The 16,424-nt window shown below is 45.6% G+C and overlaps 1 protein-coding gene across 19 annotated transcripts in view; it reads right to left on the reverse strand.

Annotated features, from left to right (window-relative positions):
• The window catches only part of ablim2 (actin binding LIM protein family, member 2), an 85,562-nt gene that overhangs the window by 40,866 nt on the left and 28,272 nt on the right, over positions 1-16,424 (reverse strand). For all 19 annotated transcript variants that reach the window (XR_010331256.1, XR_010331250.1, XR_010331246.1 and 16 more), the window contains 2 exons: positions 6,039-6,222; positions 2,080-2,192 (listed from right to left, as the gene is read on the reverse strand). Coding sequence is in view for 3 of the 19 variants with exons in the window: in XM_064343622.1 (XP_064199692.1) it covers positions 2,080-2,192; positions 6,039-6,222 (297 nt within the window). In the remaining 16 variants the exon portion in view is untranslated. The remainder of the gene's footprint in view (positions 1-2,079; positions 2,193-6,038; positions 6,223-16,424) is intronic.

A 16,424-nucleotide genomic window follows, 5' to 3' on the forward strand; every position in this document is an offset into this window, starting at 1 on the left:
CTTTATCCACCTCACCACCCCTTCATCCTCCTCCTCATCCCTTTATTCATCTCAACATCCCTCCATCCACCTCACAACCCCTTCATCCACCTCACCATCCCTCCATCCACCTCATAACCCCATCATCCTCCTCACCATCCCTTCACTCTCCTCATCATTCCTTTATTCATCTTAACATCCCTTCATCGACCTCACCACCCCTTCATCCACCTCGCCACCCCTTCATCCACCTCACCACCCCTTTATCCACCTCACCACCCCTTCATCCTCCTCACCATCCATTCATCCTCCTCATCATCCCTTTATTCATCTCACCATCCCTTCATCCTCCTCATCATCCCTTTATTCATCTCACCAGCCCTTCATCCACCTCACCACCCCCTCATCCATCTCATCATCCTTTCTTCCCTTCATTCATGAATATACAGTATTTAAATACATGGCATTTAGTCTTCTGTTTCCTTTAGCTATCTTTCAGAAAGGTATCCTGTTAAAAGGAGATCATTAATAGTAGACCTTGGCTGGGTTCTGAGCTTCCGCACCCCAGATTGATGATTTTGGGAGATACAGAGACAGCCATCCCCTGCAGTGAGGGATACTGTGTTATTTTTCCATATCCTGGATGTGTTTCTGGCGGGAGATGAGGAGTGTGCTGTATGCAGAGAGGAATCTGATGAATCCGTAATGGCAGCAAGTACAGAGCTGACCTTTTCAGCTCAGTATTTTTGACTTCCATGTGGGTGATCGCTATCTCCTCTGTGGTTATTCGCTCAGCCCAGCTGTGTGTGTGTGTGTGTGTGTGTGTGTGTGCGCGTGTGGACGCGCATGTGTGTGTGTGCGTGCATGTGGGTGTGTGTCCATGTGTGTACATGCGTGTGCGTGTGTGTGTGAATGTGTGTGTATGCACGTGTGTGTGTGTGTGTGTGTGTGTATGTGCGACTGCAACCAGTACTCAGCTGCACTGCTGTGGGTGTAATTGTGGGTTCTCTGAAGCTCCTCTCATTGGGTGGGCTGGGTGTCTTACTTTGACCTCTCATTCCAATCTCCTCCTCTCCTGTTTTAACCTTCAGCCCTCAGTTAAACACATCATATCTGTATACATTTGTACTTTGAGTTTAAACTGGGAGGATTTCTAATTTAATTTGAAAAAAACGCTCCTTTACCTTTAAATATGCCAATCAGAAATACAATTTACTGTTCAGATGAACCTTGAGGCTGTTTTTACATCTCACACTACATGAATTCTCCCGATAGCATAAAACTAAGCCACCTCCGGGCTGAGTCCCTGTATTGAAGCTGTGGTATTCCCACAGGCAGCCACACACATGGAGGCTTGTGCTGCGACCTGCTGTCTGATGACCTTCATTCTGCGTTTAGCTCCATGGGGAGGGCTGACACACTGAAGGTGGCGGGGGGTGCAGGGATTGCAGGAGGAAAGGCACTAGACTATATGAGCACGGTCCTCAGCAGTGCAAATAGAACGCCCCCCCTTCCCCAACACACACACACACACACACCACTACAGACAGATCCGGCAGGCATTAAGCATTTATATTCTGCACACAGAAGTCAGTACATTTTCAGGCTGAGTTGGATCAATAATACCACCGCACCAAAAGTATTTCATTTTACATTTACGATTTAAGCATTTATCCAGAGTGACTTAAAGTCAGTGCAAGCAAAGAAATGGCCTAGATTCATAGATCACCAGAATTCCAATAAGTGCAATGGCCAGGCCATATTCCACTCATCAAATGACAAAGAACTAGAGCTACAGGCAGCAGGACAGGGAGAGGGAGAGGACTCGATGCTGACTGTCTATGAGAGTGAGTCACAGTGCACAACTTGTGGGAGTGAGTCATGAAGGGGAACAGGGAGAGGACTCAATGCTGACTGCCTATCAGAGTGAGTTACAGAGCACTACTTGTGAGATCGAGTCATGAAGCAGAAGAGGGAGAAGACTCAGTGCCGACTGCCTATCAGAGTGAGCGACATAGCACTTGAGGGTGTGAGTCTGAAGAGGGAGAGGGCTGAACTCTGACTCTGTGAGGGTGGGAGAGCGAGGGGGAGAGGACTCACTGCGGACGGCCTGGATTGGCGCGGGGCTGTCGGACGGCAGGGGTTGTGTGCACTTTTGGCAGATGCACTCCTTCCCGTTGAATGTCACCCGGTCACCGGCAGGGAAGGGCTGTCTGCCAACAAACACAGAGCGACCAGTCAGTCTTCAGCCTTCGGAAGTTCCTCTGCTCATAATCAGCAGGTCTGTTTCAGTAAGAGTGCCTGCCCAAATAAACATCATTTCACAGAACAGAGCTGCACAAACACAGACAGGACTCCATAAAGCACTGCACCGCTTTCCCAGGGTTCTACATTAAAGACTGTGAATCACCTTTCCATTGTCTTACAGGAATAAAGTAATGATGCCCCCGACAAAGGTCAAAATTACTTTGGCTCTAGTCTTAACAGAAATCATGTCATGCCCACAGCCCATGCAGTCATGCTACAGTTTATATTACTGTACTGCACAAAGAAAATCACCTCCCACCATGATCTAGGCAGATCATTCCACCACTGATGAGGTCAAAATGGCTCAGAACTGGCAGTTCTCAAATCTTTTAGTTCTGCTTCCAGTGCAATGAAGCACGGACAGTAATGCTATAGGCTATATATTTTGTAATAAGCATTACCACATCAGTCTTGACCATTATATCATGGGAACTGGAAATCTGAATTTTTTTGGATCTTGTGTTGAATGTTGAATCCACCCCCCTCCTTCCAAAATCCTACTGTGTGGTGTAGCCCTTCCCATACAGTTCTCAAAGGATGGGAGGAATATGAATAAATGAGTAATAACATATGCCTAATAACAGACTGATACCTACAAAACAGTATATTTTAAGGTGAGGCACTATTCATGTTTAAACAACAGTTATAAGCGTGTCCACAATGACACTGCAGCTAACACACAGTGAACAAGCCAACCTCCACCTACAGAATATTTTTTTCAGCGCAGTGATGCCCCTGGCATTGTCAGACCCACAGTTATGTGTGCGAAGGATGGCATAGGAATCTTGGCTTATCCTTTGGTGCGAGACTTGGTAGATGATCTAATGTGTGTCTAATACCCAGGAGCAAGGTCAGCTCCCTCTGCTGAGATATGCACACGGTCACAGCCAGCCTCAGGGGGATTCAGGCAACTGAATTAGATACACACACACACACACGCGCACGCACGCATGCACGCACACACACACACACACACACACACACAGACACACGCGCACGCACACAGACATTCACACAGACACTCGCACACAGTCTCTGCTGTTTTACATCAGCAAGGCCCATAAGCAAAAACAAAGCAGTGTGAATGAGCTCAAATCAAGTCTATAATGTACAATGTGTACACACGGACAATGTCTCCTAAAAAAATGTAGCGCACAGACAGGCCCTTTCTCTGCTGAGACCAGCCTGTTTCCCAGACCCCCCGTCTCCCTGGCGTGTCTGTTTTAATTAACACCATGTCCAGAACAGCTCCAGAGCTGTGGGCAGCGTCAGCCCTGGCCCTCAGTCTGTCTCCATCTCACTAGCACTGACACTTCAAGGTCAGACTGCCGGTGCTCATTAACATCCAACAAGAGGCTACTTTTGAATTTGGATTTGTATTTGAAAGTCCAACGTCCATCTATGAGATTGACACACACGCTGGGAGTCTTAGGGTCATTCTGACATCACAATTAAGCCCGTCTGCTGGCTGACCGCAGGGGGCAAGTGTGAGAGATGCAGTCCTGGCACCGCAGACCCCTGGGAAGGCTAAGCAGGCAGACTTTAACTGCTAACTATAATTGTAGCTCACTCTAACTCGCAAACAAGCTACTTCATAACACTAGACTAACACGTGCCCATACTTGCTAACTAGTAACTGTAATTGCAGTTTGCTCTAACTTGCTAACAAGCTAGTTCATCTGCCCACATTTAAATTGGCCCGGATTTAATTATGCAAGACTAAAACATTTTCTGCTGTAATCCTCCAAGCAGAGCTATACATTTTCTGATGTTTTTTTTTTTTTTACACATAGTAGATATGGTCTCAGTAGTTAACACCAGCCTGTATCTGTCAGAAACCTGCACTGATGTTGGATGGCTGGTTATTAGATAATAGCACAGCTCAGTGAGAATGCTGATTGAATCACCTTCCATTCCGACGCCCTTCATTTTCAGTCAGAGCCCCCTAGTGGTGAGTGCTGACGGTATCCGTGCACAGCCGCTCAGTTTAGCGTGGGGTGGATACAATCTGTAGTGATCCCTAATCCACTCAGGCACACCCACTGTGGCAGCCATGTTTCACAGCAGCCCAGGCTGCCATTTCACCACTCGCTACACCAGCAGGCAGAGCGGATGGGGAAGACAAACTGCTGCACCCCATTTTGCATACTATCCATTTATACAGGTGCGTGCAAATGCAGGCAGACAAAATGTCAGCAATGAAATATGATGTATGACTGTTCAGTCTAAGTGAGGAGAAGAACACCCTCAAATGGGGAAAAAGGCAGGACTGAGACAGAAAGAAAGAAAGAAAGAAAATAGAGTGAAAGAGAAACAGCACAGGAGAAACAGAGAGACACAACACCGGCTCAGCCAGCAACAAGAAGATCTTTGTGTGAATGTGGTGATCGAGTTGCTCCATTGTAGCCATTGCACAGGTACAGCCAGTGTACAGCAGACTTGGTGGGGGGGCTGGGGGGGGGAGTCCAGCCAGGGAACTACACTCCCGCCCTTCAGAACGGGACAGGGAACACCGCGCTGTAAATAAGTGCCCTGTAACCCCGACCACACACTTAACATTCCTGTCTCTGAAAGCACTCGGGTTCCATTACCTTCCCAGGTCGGGTAAACAACACCACTTTCCCACAGGCTCCGGCCCCGCCCCTCTCACTCCGAGCTCAGCTGAGCCATTAGAAGGGGTCCGGGTCGTCAGCGATTTAAACATTAATGATGTAACAAACATGGCCGACACCAACGAGCTGGGTTTCCTTCTCCATATTTCCACAACGAGCTTCCTGATGGTCACTGTACTTGTAGTTTTTTTACATTTTACATTTTAGTCATTTAGCTGATGCTCTTATCCAGAGTGACTTACAATGAGGAAAACAAAGAGAAGGCTTGGATTCATAAATCACCGAAATTCCCAGGAGTGATATCCGATCTCCATACCTGGGATCTATGAACAGGGGAGGCCTGCACACCATTCTCATCTTGAGCATCGGTGCACAGCAGCGCAAAATAACAAAAACTGAATTCCATTACCAGCCCCAGACCTCCCTGTTTTCAAGAACAGGGAAGAAAGAACACAGAGCCCCCCATTTAACAGTCTCTATGCAGCCAACAAAATGCCCCTCCCGTTAGAACCAAATTTCCAAGGTTATTCCTCATAACTTTATGACTCCTATTCCATAGGAGCATGGAGAGTAATTGTTGCATATATGACCTGTGAAAACAGCAACAGAAGAGCCACCTCACAGCTCACTAAAGCGTGCAACCTAGAGGGAAAAAGTAACTTGATGTGCTCTCCCTAGTGCGAGACCATCAGTGTTGGGGAATAATGCAATTTACTTCTCTCAGCGTATCATGCATCACCCATTTATGAAATATACATTTTAAAAATTGAATTAAGGTTAGAGGTTGGAGCGTAATATGATATAGTGAGGATTAATTGTTCCACTGTGACGGTACGGCAATTTAATAAATGTGTACAAGGCTAGAGAGTGGTAATGACTTTACAGTTAGGATTTTTGTGTATTCTTGCCCACAGGATGCCTGTGCTCTTCAGTTAAAAAAATAAAAGCACAGGACTGCATCTAGCAGTAGCATTTTACAAGAGATGCATTCTAGAGGCCAGTGGCCCTCAGTTCAGTGAGGGACTCCCAACACCAACAGGTTCAAAATGAAGCAGAGCCTTCCTAACCAATCAGGTGCAGGGTACCGACACGGAGCAGGGCGGGCGGAGGGGTTCCTGGGTAGCGTGGCTGCTTCCTTACTTGCAGACGGCGCAGACGAAGCAGCGCGGGTGGTAGGTCTTCCCCAGGGCCGACACCACCTCCCCTTCAATGAACTCATCGCAGCTGAAGCAGCGAGTCCCATACAGCTTCTGGTAGTCCAGGGTGCAGATGTATTCCCCCTGGCGCACGAAGAACCCCCCCTGGGCCAGATCACAGCCGCACACTGAAGGAGAGAGAGAGAGGGAGAGAGGAAGGATCTGTGAGAAACACAGGACATATTCTGGAGAGGACAGGAGGGCTATGAGAGAGGGGAGCAGGAAAAAATAAGCAGCCATAAGAGGACAGGGAAGAGCTTATGTGTGTGTGTGTGTGTGTGTGTGGGAGAGCGAGAGAGATAGAGAGAAATGGCTACATACTAGAGTAGAGGAAGGGACGAGAGAGGAGAGGAGATGAGAGAAATAGATGAACTGAGATAAAGACAGGAGATGAGAGAAAAAGAGGACAGAGATGGAGAGGAGAGAAAAAGGGAAAAAGTGCCAGAAGTGAGACAGTGAGGGAAATCAGCCAGGAAAAAAGGTCGGAATAGAAAGAGCAGGAAAAGGAGACGAGAGGATGAAAAAAAACATGGGAGCGTGAGGAAGAAAAGGAAGGGCGGGGGGAAAGAAATGAGACAACAGAAGAGTAGAACTGAAGAAAGCATTAAAGCAGTAATGGGGAGAGAGGAAAGTGATCAGTGGTAGAGGAGAGAGGATCATTGAAGGGCGAGCCAACGACGTGGCGGCGCCCCCATTTCGGGTTAAACCTCAAAGGCAGGTCAATGGCACGCTTTGCCAAGCGTAATTGCTCCAGTTAAAGCCTATGTACACAGCGGGAGCTTCCTCGCATCCCATTGGCCTCTGAGCAAATTTACACAGCCGCGTAAAATTCGCAGCCCTGCAGGGGGAATCGCTGACACTCAGCGAGAAACGCAAGAGCGCGCCGTCATCTCAGCAATCTTGTTAAGACAACAAATCTGTCCGTCTCCCCTCATTTTAGCTCGGGGGCAGCGTTGACAGTTCCACTCATTTCGAGAGCCCCCCGGGGGCAGCTTTAGGGTTATCACAAGACCGTTTCCAGCACAAGCGAAATCTCGACATTTAGGAGAAAGTGCAGCGCTACTCCTCGCTTTGTGACAGCTGTCACAGAGAAGTGTTACATCAACTCGGCTGTGGACCGGCGCTCCCACACAAACATGGAGTCCAGTTTGAAAAGCATCCACACTCTTGAACAGAAGCAGTAGGATTCACTACGGCCTACTGAAGATGCTGCTAATGACTGCAAAGGATGATAAACACAAAAATATATTGTTACTTTTTCAAATGAATATATTTAACTATAATGTAAATGTACTCACAGGTTAACATTTCAACCACTGCTCAGACAACGACATAACAGTCATTTGACCGTCAAAAAACGAAATCAAAAATGCCATGTTATCGACATAATCATCACTTCGAGAGACAAACTCCATGACAGTTCACAGTGTATCAGCTCTTACAGGTTCTGCTGGTTCTGCTAGAGCAATTACAGGGTTCACAGAGCAACATATTCAAACCAATAAGCCCACTGAGGTTTGTAATAAAAAAGCTAGTGAGTAAGTGGAAGGGTATGATAAACCCAGTGTTGGCCTGTATCCGTGTTTGTGCCCATCCACCTGAACTGAGGAGACGTTAACATTGCAGCTAATGAATGGTAGTTTGACTCATTTCAGCTGCACCATCAACAGACCTCCCACCAACAGGGATAAGTAAAAGGGGAAACCTCCTATTCTCCTCCTCTCTTCTCATGCCGTCTCCTCTTCTACATGTGTCCTCTCCTCTTACCCCCACTATCTCTCTTTCTCTCCCCCTCGCTCTTTCTGTATCTCAGCCTCTTCCATTATGAACCATTCACAATTAAGCAATTAAGAAACCGTCTTTGTCAATTAGACCGGTGACAGAATGCAGTGCAGCAGGTTTCCACTCACACACTGCCACTATACAATCTTTGGACTAGCTCAAGACTGCTATGCATCATGGGTATGTCTCCTTTGCAGTGTTATGTCCAGGGGTGCCGTGGAGACGTATGTTGAGGAACGAGGTGTTAATAACAGCGCTTCTGACCTCTTACCCCATTCCTAGCATGACATCACCCTCACTTTGGACACACGAAAGTGTAAGAGCCCAGCAGGTGTGCCGGGGAAAGTAAAAACAGAGACCCATTACAGACTTCCCATCCAAACAAAAGAAAGAAAACAACACGCATCACTGCATTACCTCATTCATCCGCTGGCCCTGTTCCTCCACAAGCCACATTGTAAAAAATCTGTTTATAAAAAGAGGAATCAATACTTGAGCGAACAAGTGAATCACGGAAGATTAATTCACATGAAGGTTTTTTTTCTGTTTTCCACTCCGCAGCCATCTTCTGCCGCATTGATGGAGAACAGGATGTACCGAGGGAGGCCGCACCCAAATGGCACCGTGGATATTGGGTATAAGTCACGCTCTCACTGACGTTTAAAGGCTGTTCTACAAGGGCATTCACAGACACTGTTCCTACTGTTGCTTGCATTAGGTCCTGTAACATTTCTCCAAGGCCAAAGCTTTGACAGAAAACTAGATAAAAGAAGAAAATAAAACAAAAATATAAACCTATAAATAAATAAACACACAACAACGCAGGAATTTTCCTGAGGAAATTTCAGACATATTTTCCGGTGGCCACTTCCCCCTAATTGGCTAAGGTACACAATGCAAAACGTCAGCTCTTGAGCTTGCACAAAAAAACACTGAGCGGGATCCAAGTCTGACACAAGTACCCCAAACAGAGTAAACAACAGCACCTGTGGCAGCCTAAGAGTATGTTCATTTGGGGGATTTTTACTCCACATTTTGACCCATCTCTTTGAGTTATCAGGTTCTATGCTATCACACAGCAGTACTGTTTAAGGTGCTGAACACTGGGCTTATTACCCCTAGCACCAGTCACTATGTGAAAAGAATTGTGTTCCAGTTTCAAGAAAACCTGGGAGATATGACTTTCTATGGGCCAAGGACAACATTACTTGATGTTATGGCCACTAGGGCAACCGTTAAGTGAAGTGGCAATATACCCTTAGCCAAGTGCCACTCTGGTCCCAAAAGATACGGTAATTGACTGATTGGCCTTGATGGTTTTACATACATTTTTGTTTTTTTAATCAAAGAGAAAATACAGAAAATAAAAACAGATTTTAATTCCACAGAAGACACATTGTCTCACATTTCCTTTTATAAACTATGGAGGGAAAGACGGTATCATTAAAAATTCCTAGAAACTGGCCTTTGATCAAAGCCCCTCCCATGAGGTTAAGTGAATGTAGAAGGCCCGGTCCAGCTATGAGAATGTTAAAGTCCCGGCGCCAGCCCGTGTTCCTCTGACAGGGGAGGAAACCTGAGCCGCAGTGATTTCACCGTATCTATAAGCGAGCGGCCTTCCTCGGGTTGCAACGGGTTGACTTTCAGCTGCAGCTATTTATATCAGCGGCAGATGGCTCGGGGTCCGAAGCGCAAGCAACCCTTGGTGCTGCTGTTGCCGTGGCCACAGTGATCACCCCCCGACCCTCACCCTCACCCAGAAATGGGAGGGGCCTCTGGGCAGCAGGTGTGTACGAGTGGGTGGGCCACCAGTCCCAGCAAGCCATCACTGGAAGGTTGTCCATTTGTATCCCAGGAAGGAAGACTCCTGTGCAAATCACCATGGTTTAGCACTGATGATATGCCTAGCTGTGTCGTTCCCTCGTATAATCATGAGCATTATGTTATAATGAAGCAGTATGCACTCTTTTGTGTCTCTACAGCTAGCCTAACCTAATCATTCCCAACATCTGGCTGCAGAATCCCATGATTCCCTGACGCACGCTGCTTGCCCAGGTTGTCACTGCAAATGAGAACTGAGACCTCAGTTGACCTACTCAATAAGTAATAAAATTACCATGAGCATCAGCATCATCATTACCATCAACATTAGTAGGCCCAATCCGATCTGCTGGGTAAAACGTCAGGGATTACACATTGAGGGATTTGTATTTCTGAAGTGTAGCATGATGTCCTGTACCACACATACCATGGCACAGGGACGATGGCGGTATAGATTTCCATGCGTTGCCCTAAGCCCCAGTTCGAACCCCCACACCCTCTACAGAGCTTCGCCATTCCATCCTCACAGCTCCATGTTTGGACTGTCGGACGCACGCCAAGCCCATCCCGGTGTTGGAATGTTGCGGCTCGTATGAAATCGCACAAGACTTGGCTCCGGACCAGGTGATTCCAGAGGGCAAGGACCACGAACGCCTGTTAATCCCCAGTCAACAAGCCGGACGGCCAAGTATTCAAAACAAAAAAAAACTTTACTTCAATGCATAGGACTATCAGATCTAGGTATACCGTATGAATCTATTCCCTAGATACTAAAATTCTAGGCCTCAAGGCCAGAAGTACTGCTGGGTTTCTTTTCAGCCGGATATCAGTAAATTCCTAATTAATGCCACTGATTAGCCAGAGATTCCAGTCACCTGGTAACCTGATTAGAGGGGAACAGTGCAAGCCAGCAGACAGATTTGAGTATTCCTGCTCTCTTCGATGAAAACAGGCTAAAATCATGTCATCATAGACATCATCAACATTAACATCTCCTGTCAGAGTGACTTGAAATTCATAATATTTAAAAAAACTAACTGTCAAGACCAGAGGGGAACACTGAAGCAGGCCAGAGCTATAAGTAAAAGCACCAACCACAAAATGAATGAAATCAAGAGATATTTACTGATTTAGGACCACAGTGCCTACTGCTGCAGTACGCTTTCCTCAGTCTCAACAGACACAGTAATGGGTTGTTGGGTGGTTCATAGTGCGTGGATGGGCCCCAAAGTGAATTTGGACCGTGCCAGTGTTAACTGCGGACAGTAGCCCTGCAAGGCACAATTGGCTCTAGTGTCGCAGAGGGATGGGAGGGGTTCAGCCAGATGGGATGACAGCCCCCCCGCTGGTCGGCTGGGAAACCGCAAGGCCGCCTGTTAAACTGCATATGAAGTGTCTTCTTCTGACTCATGTCTGTGTGAGCCTGGCTCAGGAGCTGCAACGTGACAAGAAGCTGCGTTTGGCACTGCACGCTTCGGAGCAGAGCGCATGCTCGTCTGCAGTTTCCCAAATCGATAGCGGAGGCGGCAGAAATCAGAGTGCTGATATATGTGATTGGGCATTCAATATTTGGGGAGAACAACTAGGGGAAAAGCGTAAAAAACAGGCTACACGTGCTGATTTAAAGCCCTGTCCGCTTGTTCACTTGTTCATAAACTGTGCAGTACCTCACTGCAATGAACACAGCCCCAAGAAATAAAAATGCTTACTATTCAGCAGAGAGTAGGTTCATAATTCAGGATAAATTGATCAAAAGGAAGAGTCTATTTGAGCTGCTGAAACTGAGAGGAACCAGTTGTAGAGGCAAGTTCCTGTGAACCGCAGAGCTCATATACCAGCCCTCGGTTATCAATACCGCCATCCGTATGGAGAGTGAGCAGTGCGGGGGAAGGGTGGGGTGTGTCAGGATTATGATTTTGATCCATATCACCTGACCGCAAGGCCTCCTGCTGAGATCAGCAGCTCCGCTTCTCTCCGAAGGACACCGGCAGGCGTGAAATACAACCCCTTCCACACGCCCCAATGCCGCTTTTACACGCTTCCTCCTTTCGCCGACGTCCTGTGGGCCTTACATCTATATGAACTGTGCCACTATTCCATACAAGGGCCCCCAGTAGTTCAAGTGTACAATCAGCTCCATAATTCCTCTGCCCCTATGAGTGATGAAGGCCAATAGATCAGGCAGGGCTATGTCACTTCCTGTAGCTGATTTAGGAGGAAAAAGAGAACAGCGAAGAGCTCATTTCATCATGATCTCAGGCTAGGCAACTGTAACCATGAATGCATTAGACCCCGCCCCCAGCCCAACATGTACTACTGAGCATAATGAAGGGAGTCCATAGTTTAAGCTGAAGGATATCCTTTCTGTCATTACTAATCTCCAATGATTTTCATCCCTGCAGTTGATACAACTAAATTTGATTCCGCACTTAAACTTTACTCTGGCTTTTGGCCTGGTGTTTCCATGAGTTCTTCCTGCACTAAGATAATGCCTGCACGCGAGACTTGCTCTCACAGACAAGAGGCACAGTCTGTTCCCCAGGAAGAACTGAGCGCTACACTCATTGCGTTTCCGTACTGCTAAATCTGACACCGCCCATCCAGCAGCAGCACTCTGGGGAGTACCACAGCAGAGCTACGAGCCAGATTCGGGGACTTACGTCACCCTGGCATGGGTGTTCAGTGTCCAGCACTGAGTAATGTCAAGTTGCACTAGAGGTCAGTTAAAAGTTCATCATTTAAAGTATTCACAATAAAGGTGTATATTACCACCAGTATATGGTGAAATAAGAATTAACATAGGTGACATAAATGGAACTGAGCAAAAGGTAAATTCCATACAGACATTTTTTCACACAGTGAGTAGTCAATGTGTGGAATAGCCTGCCAGGTCACGTAGTAGAGGCAGAAACTGTGGGGAAGACTAGGCTTGATATGGTGTTAGATACTATCTAGTCTGTAGGTAGTCAGAGCACTAATTTAGAGAGGCTAGCATTGTTGGGCTGAATGGCCTGTTCTCATCATTATGTTATGTTATGTTAAAACCATTAGCATCCTGAAGTGATCAAAGGCAGGCAGTTTTAGCCAAAGCAACAGATTGTCTAGCAGAGGTTACATGCTACACCTGCTAGTTTGTTGCGCAACTAGTTTCTGTTATACGTTCAACCAATTTCAGTTATCTAGAGCCTTCTAATGGAAAAACCATTCTAGGTATGAGACTGTTGGGGTATATGGAGGGACTATTACGTTCTCTTGCAGAATACATTCACATTTAGCAGAAATGAATTTATCCAGAGGGACTCGTACAGCTAGAATTTTACATAGAATACATTTACTGGATATGTACTAAAGCAATTATGTTAGGTCCCCTGCTCAAGGATACAACTGTTTCTCTCACTTGCCTACTGGGAATGACCTGTGAGCTGAGTTACAGTCCATTTTCTTAACAACCGTGTTCCTGTAAATCTGACCGACCCTGCAGATCTTCTTCACCCCTCTGAAAAAGTGAAACTCATTCCCTGAGTACCCTGAGCACACAGCCGCCTGAATTAATTGAACATAATTATTGATCGCAGCCTGGGACCAAGGCTTTGAATGGCGAAATAAAAGAATCGTCCCTTGAATAACAGTGTTTTGGTTAGAAAGCCCTGTTCCTAGCCCATTATGCCACACACTGAATGACCTACACTAACGGTGTTCTCTGGGTATCTATGCATGAGAAGATATAAGCTGGAATATCTTTGTTGCCAGATTTTCTGGATGCTTTCTTGTGCTAATTCACCAAAGTCCTACAGGAATTATACTTGGAAATGTGACCTTCTGATATTAGTTTTCCTTCAAGGACAAACGTAGAGACGAGTGTCCATTTAATGAAGGACTATTTTATGACTCATATCAGGGCTGCCAAAATGAAATGTGCCTTGTTCAATTTATTAACTGGGAACAAAAATTAAAGTCGGCAAGAAAACCTACAGCCAGAATATTACAGACACAATAGACAGCCTGACAGATTTAGTCTTTAAACAAGTCTGAATATACAACAATAAGAAAAGCACATAATTATACCAGGACCTATACTATTATTTTACTAAAACAATCTAAAATAATAAAAAATAAAGCACATCTGTTTGCATTTAACTGCTTGTACAGGCATTTGGGACAGACGCAAAAGTACTCACCAAGCTGATCATCTATATTTAGTGATTTTGTTAAATAATGGGACCCCATCTGGTCTGTGTTTTTTTTCCAACCAGAAAGTCTGTATTTACTGTTGTCAAATGAAGCACTAAATACCGTGAGCAGTTTTGGCAGAGCATCTTTCGACTGTTCAAGATGGTTGATTTTTTCTGCCATATTGAAGTTTCTCTGTAAGCCTGTATGTCTTTAGTTTTTGTTTCCAACAATTACAAGGAACAAATGAGCTAATTGCCTGTACACACCAACACCGGTTCACTTGTAGATTGAATAATATTAAAACGCTTCATATAGGCACACACAAACAGTCTTTGGTTGTCATTCATGCGCTTACCAAGAAATGTAGCAAAAATGTCTGATGCATAAATAAATAAATTAGGACTAATTAAGTAATTAAGGCCAGACGTTGGCATGAAAACCAGAAACAGATACGGCCCCCGTTGCCCTCCTCTACCCTAAAGTCAAGGTAGGACTGTGCAAAGTGGCCCTCTCCAGACAGGACTCTGAGCCTTCTCTCCAGTACACTTAGCAGCAGTAAGGCACTAATGCATCTCAGCACCACTTAGCCAGACCGACCAAAGGAACTCCCTGTTTGTCCTTTCCAGTCCACTATTAGAAAAAGGCCCGAAAATAGCACCCAAACACATCGGACATTTTCCTGTTATGTACCAAGGTTTTAACTCGCTTACTTTAACTTAGCTTACTTCAGATACACTGCAGACACATACCATTCCCAGAGTTTATCAGCCATCAGCTGGAAACTGATGCTGAAGAGACGTGACAGAGCCAATGCTCAAAGTATCGTTCACCTGTAAGGCTGATTCTACCCTTCATCCTCATTCTGTTACCTCACACAGATGCATACTGTATAGGAAACTGCACTATTTATATTATTAAGTACCAAGGTTCGCTAGTGACCGCAGCTGCTCCAAGCGAGGGAAAATGACATAATTTAGTTGCTTAGCAGATAACCTGATACAAGGTGAGTTACATATCTCATAATTAGCATAATAAATATTTAAACAGCTGATCGCTAATTAAAGAAAATCTAATTAAGCAAGTTCCTCAAGGGCGCAACAACATGGATTCACGCCTTTGTTGGAAATTTACTCGGACTCTAAGTGAATACGTGTGTGTGTGTGTATGTGTGTGTCAGTGTGTGAGTGAGAGACAGAGAGAAAGACCCATAGAGATGACGTATGATGACTGCATGCTTGCAGACGCTATCCATTCCTACAGGAGTCCAAGTGGTTTTGGGGGGTGGGGGGTGGCGGGGTAGAGGTCCCACCTGTTAGTTAGAATGGGATTTACATGGAGGGTTTTGGCTCACACCCCTGCAGACTGACCTCTGGACTGACGTGTGTGTCTTTTCTGGCCTGCGGAGAGGGCGGGGCACATAGTGTTCTCCTGGCCCTCGTTCACGGGGTGACGGAACGCGCCTCGGCTAGGACTGCGACGGTCACGCGGCCCGGACAGGGGGGCCCCCGCCCCCGTGGCGTCCCAGGCAGCTGTCTTTTGTTATTCTGGCCCTCTGTGATCATCCTTTGGGCCATTCACTAAATATACCATGTGAGCTTTATTAGCGTTACTGGCTCCTATCAACATCTCTGGGAAAGTGCAAGATTCGAGTTTGTTAATGACATTGACATCTGTTGTGATTTTATCATTTTCTGAGGGAAATAAGATTACAGTGGTGTGGGAGTGTCAGTACAGATTAGGTGTGGCGAGAATTCTTTAATGATGAAAACACAACGATAAAAGATTAGATCTAGCTCTAGATCTAAACACATTTTGAGCTGGGCTTGGGCTGCACCGCAAACCAATTAGCCGTCGTAATGAAAACAAACATAAAAATGAGCTTCAAATGAACTGTTTTCTTAATGTTTTAATTTATAGATACATACATGTTTCTATAAACTCAGTTTGTTTTCTAATAAATAAGACAGGAAAAAGTAAAACAAAAATTCCATACTATGAATGCCCTTTTCAGCATCATAAACATTAATTATAATAAAATAATGTTAAAACACCTCACATTTCACATTGTGCTTGCAATTAATGTTCTAATGTTGTCTCTGTTGCCTCTGTTCCGCCCGAGATTTCTTCCCTTTGGGGAGTTTTTTCCCGCTACCATTAAAGTGTTTTTCTCCTTTTTTGGGGGTTCAGGCCTGGTGTCTGCCTGGTTTTTCTCCTGCTCTCTCTAAAATGTCTTTGCAAGTGTTCTCTGTAAAAAAAAAAAAAAAATTCAAAGCGCTATGCAAAATAAATAGATTGGATTTGATTTATTTTACAAGATGGTTAAAATAAGACCAAGGCCCACCCCTGGATCAACACTTCACAATTAGCTGGACCCCACAGCGGTCACACAGAGGGTGTGCTGAGGAGCACCATCATTAGTGCTAATTGGTGATAAACTGCCAGATAAAACTTAAGACTCAGCAGCCCTGGCTGCTGAAAGACTGCCTGATCATGAGATCAGACTATGTGCTTAATTTCTCTCAGCTCCACGTTTTTCCTTATAGTAATTCCGGAG

Source organism: Anguilla rostrata, chromosome 7 (genome assembly GCF_018555375.3).
Source record: "Anguilla rostrata isolate EN2019 chromosome 7, ASM1855537v3, whole genome shotgun sequence".
Lineage (NCBI taxonomy): Eukaryota > Metazoa > Chordata > Actinopteri > Anguilliformes > Anguillidae > Anguilla > Anguilla rostrata.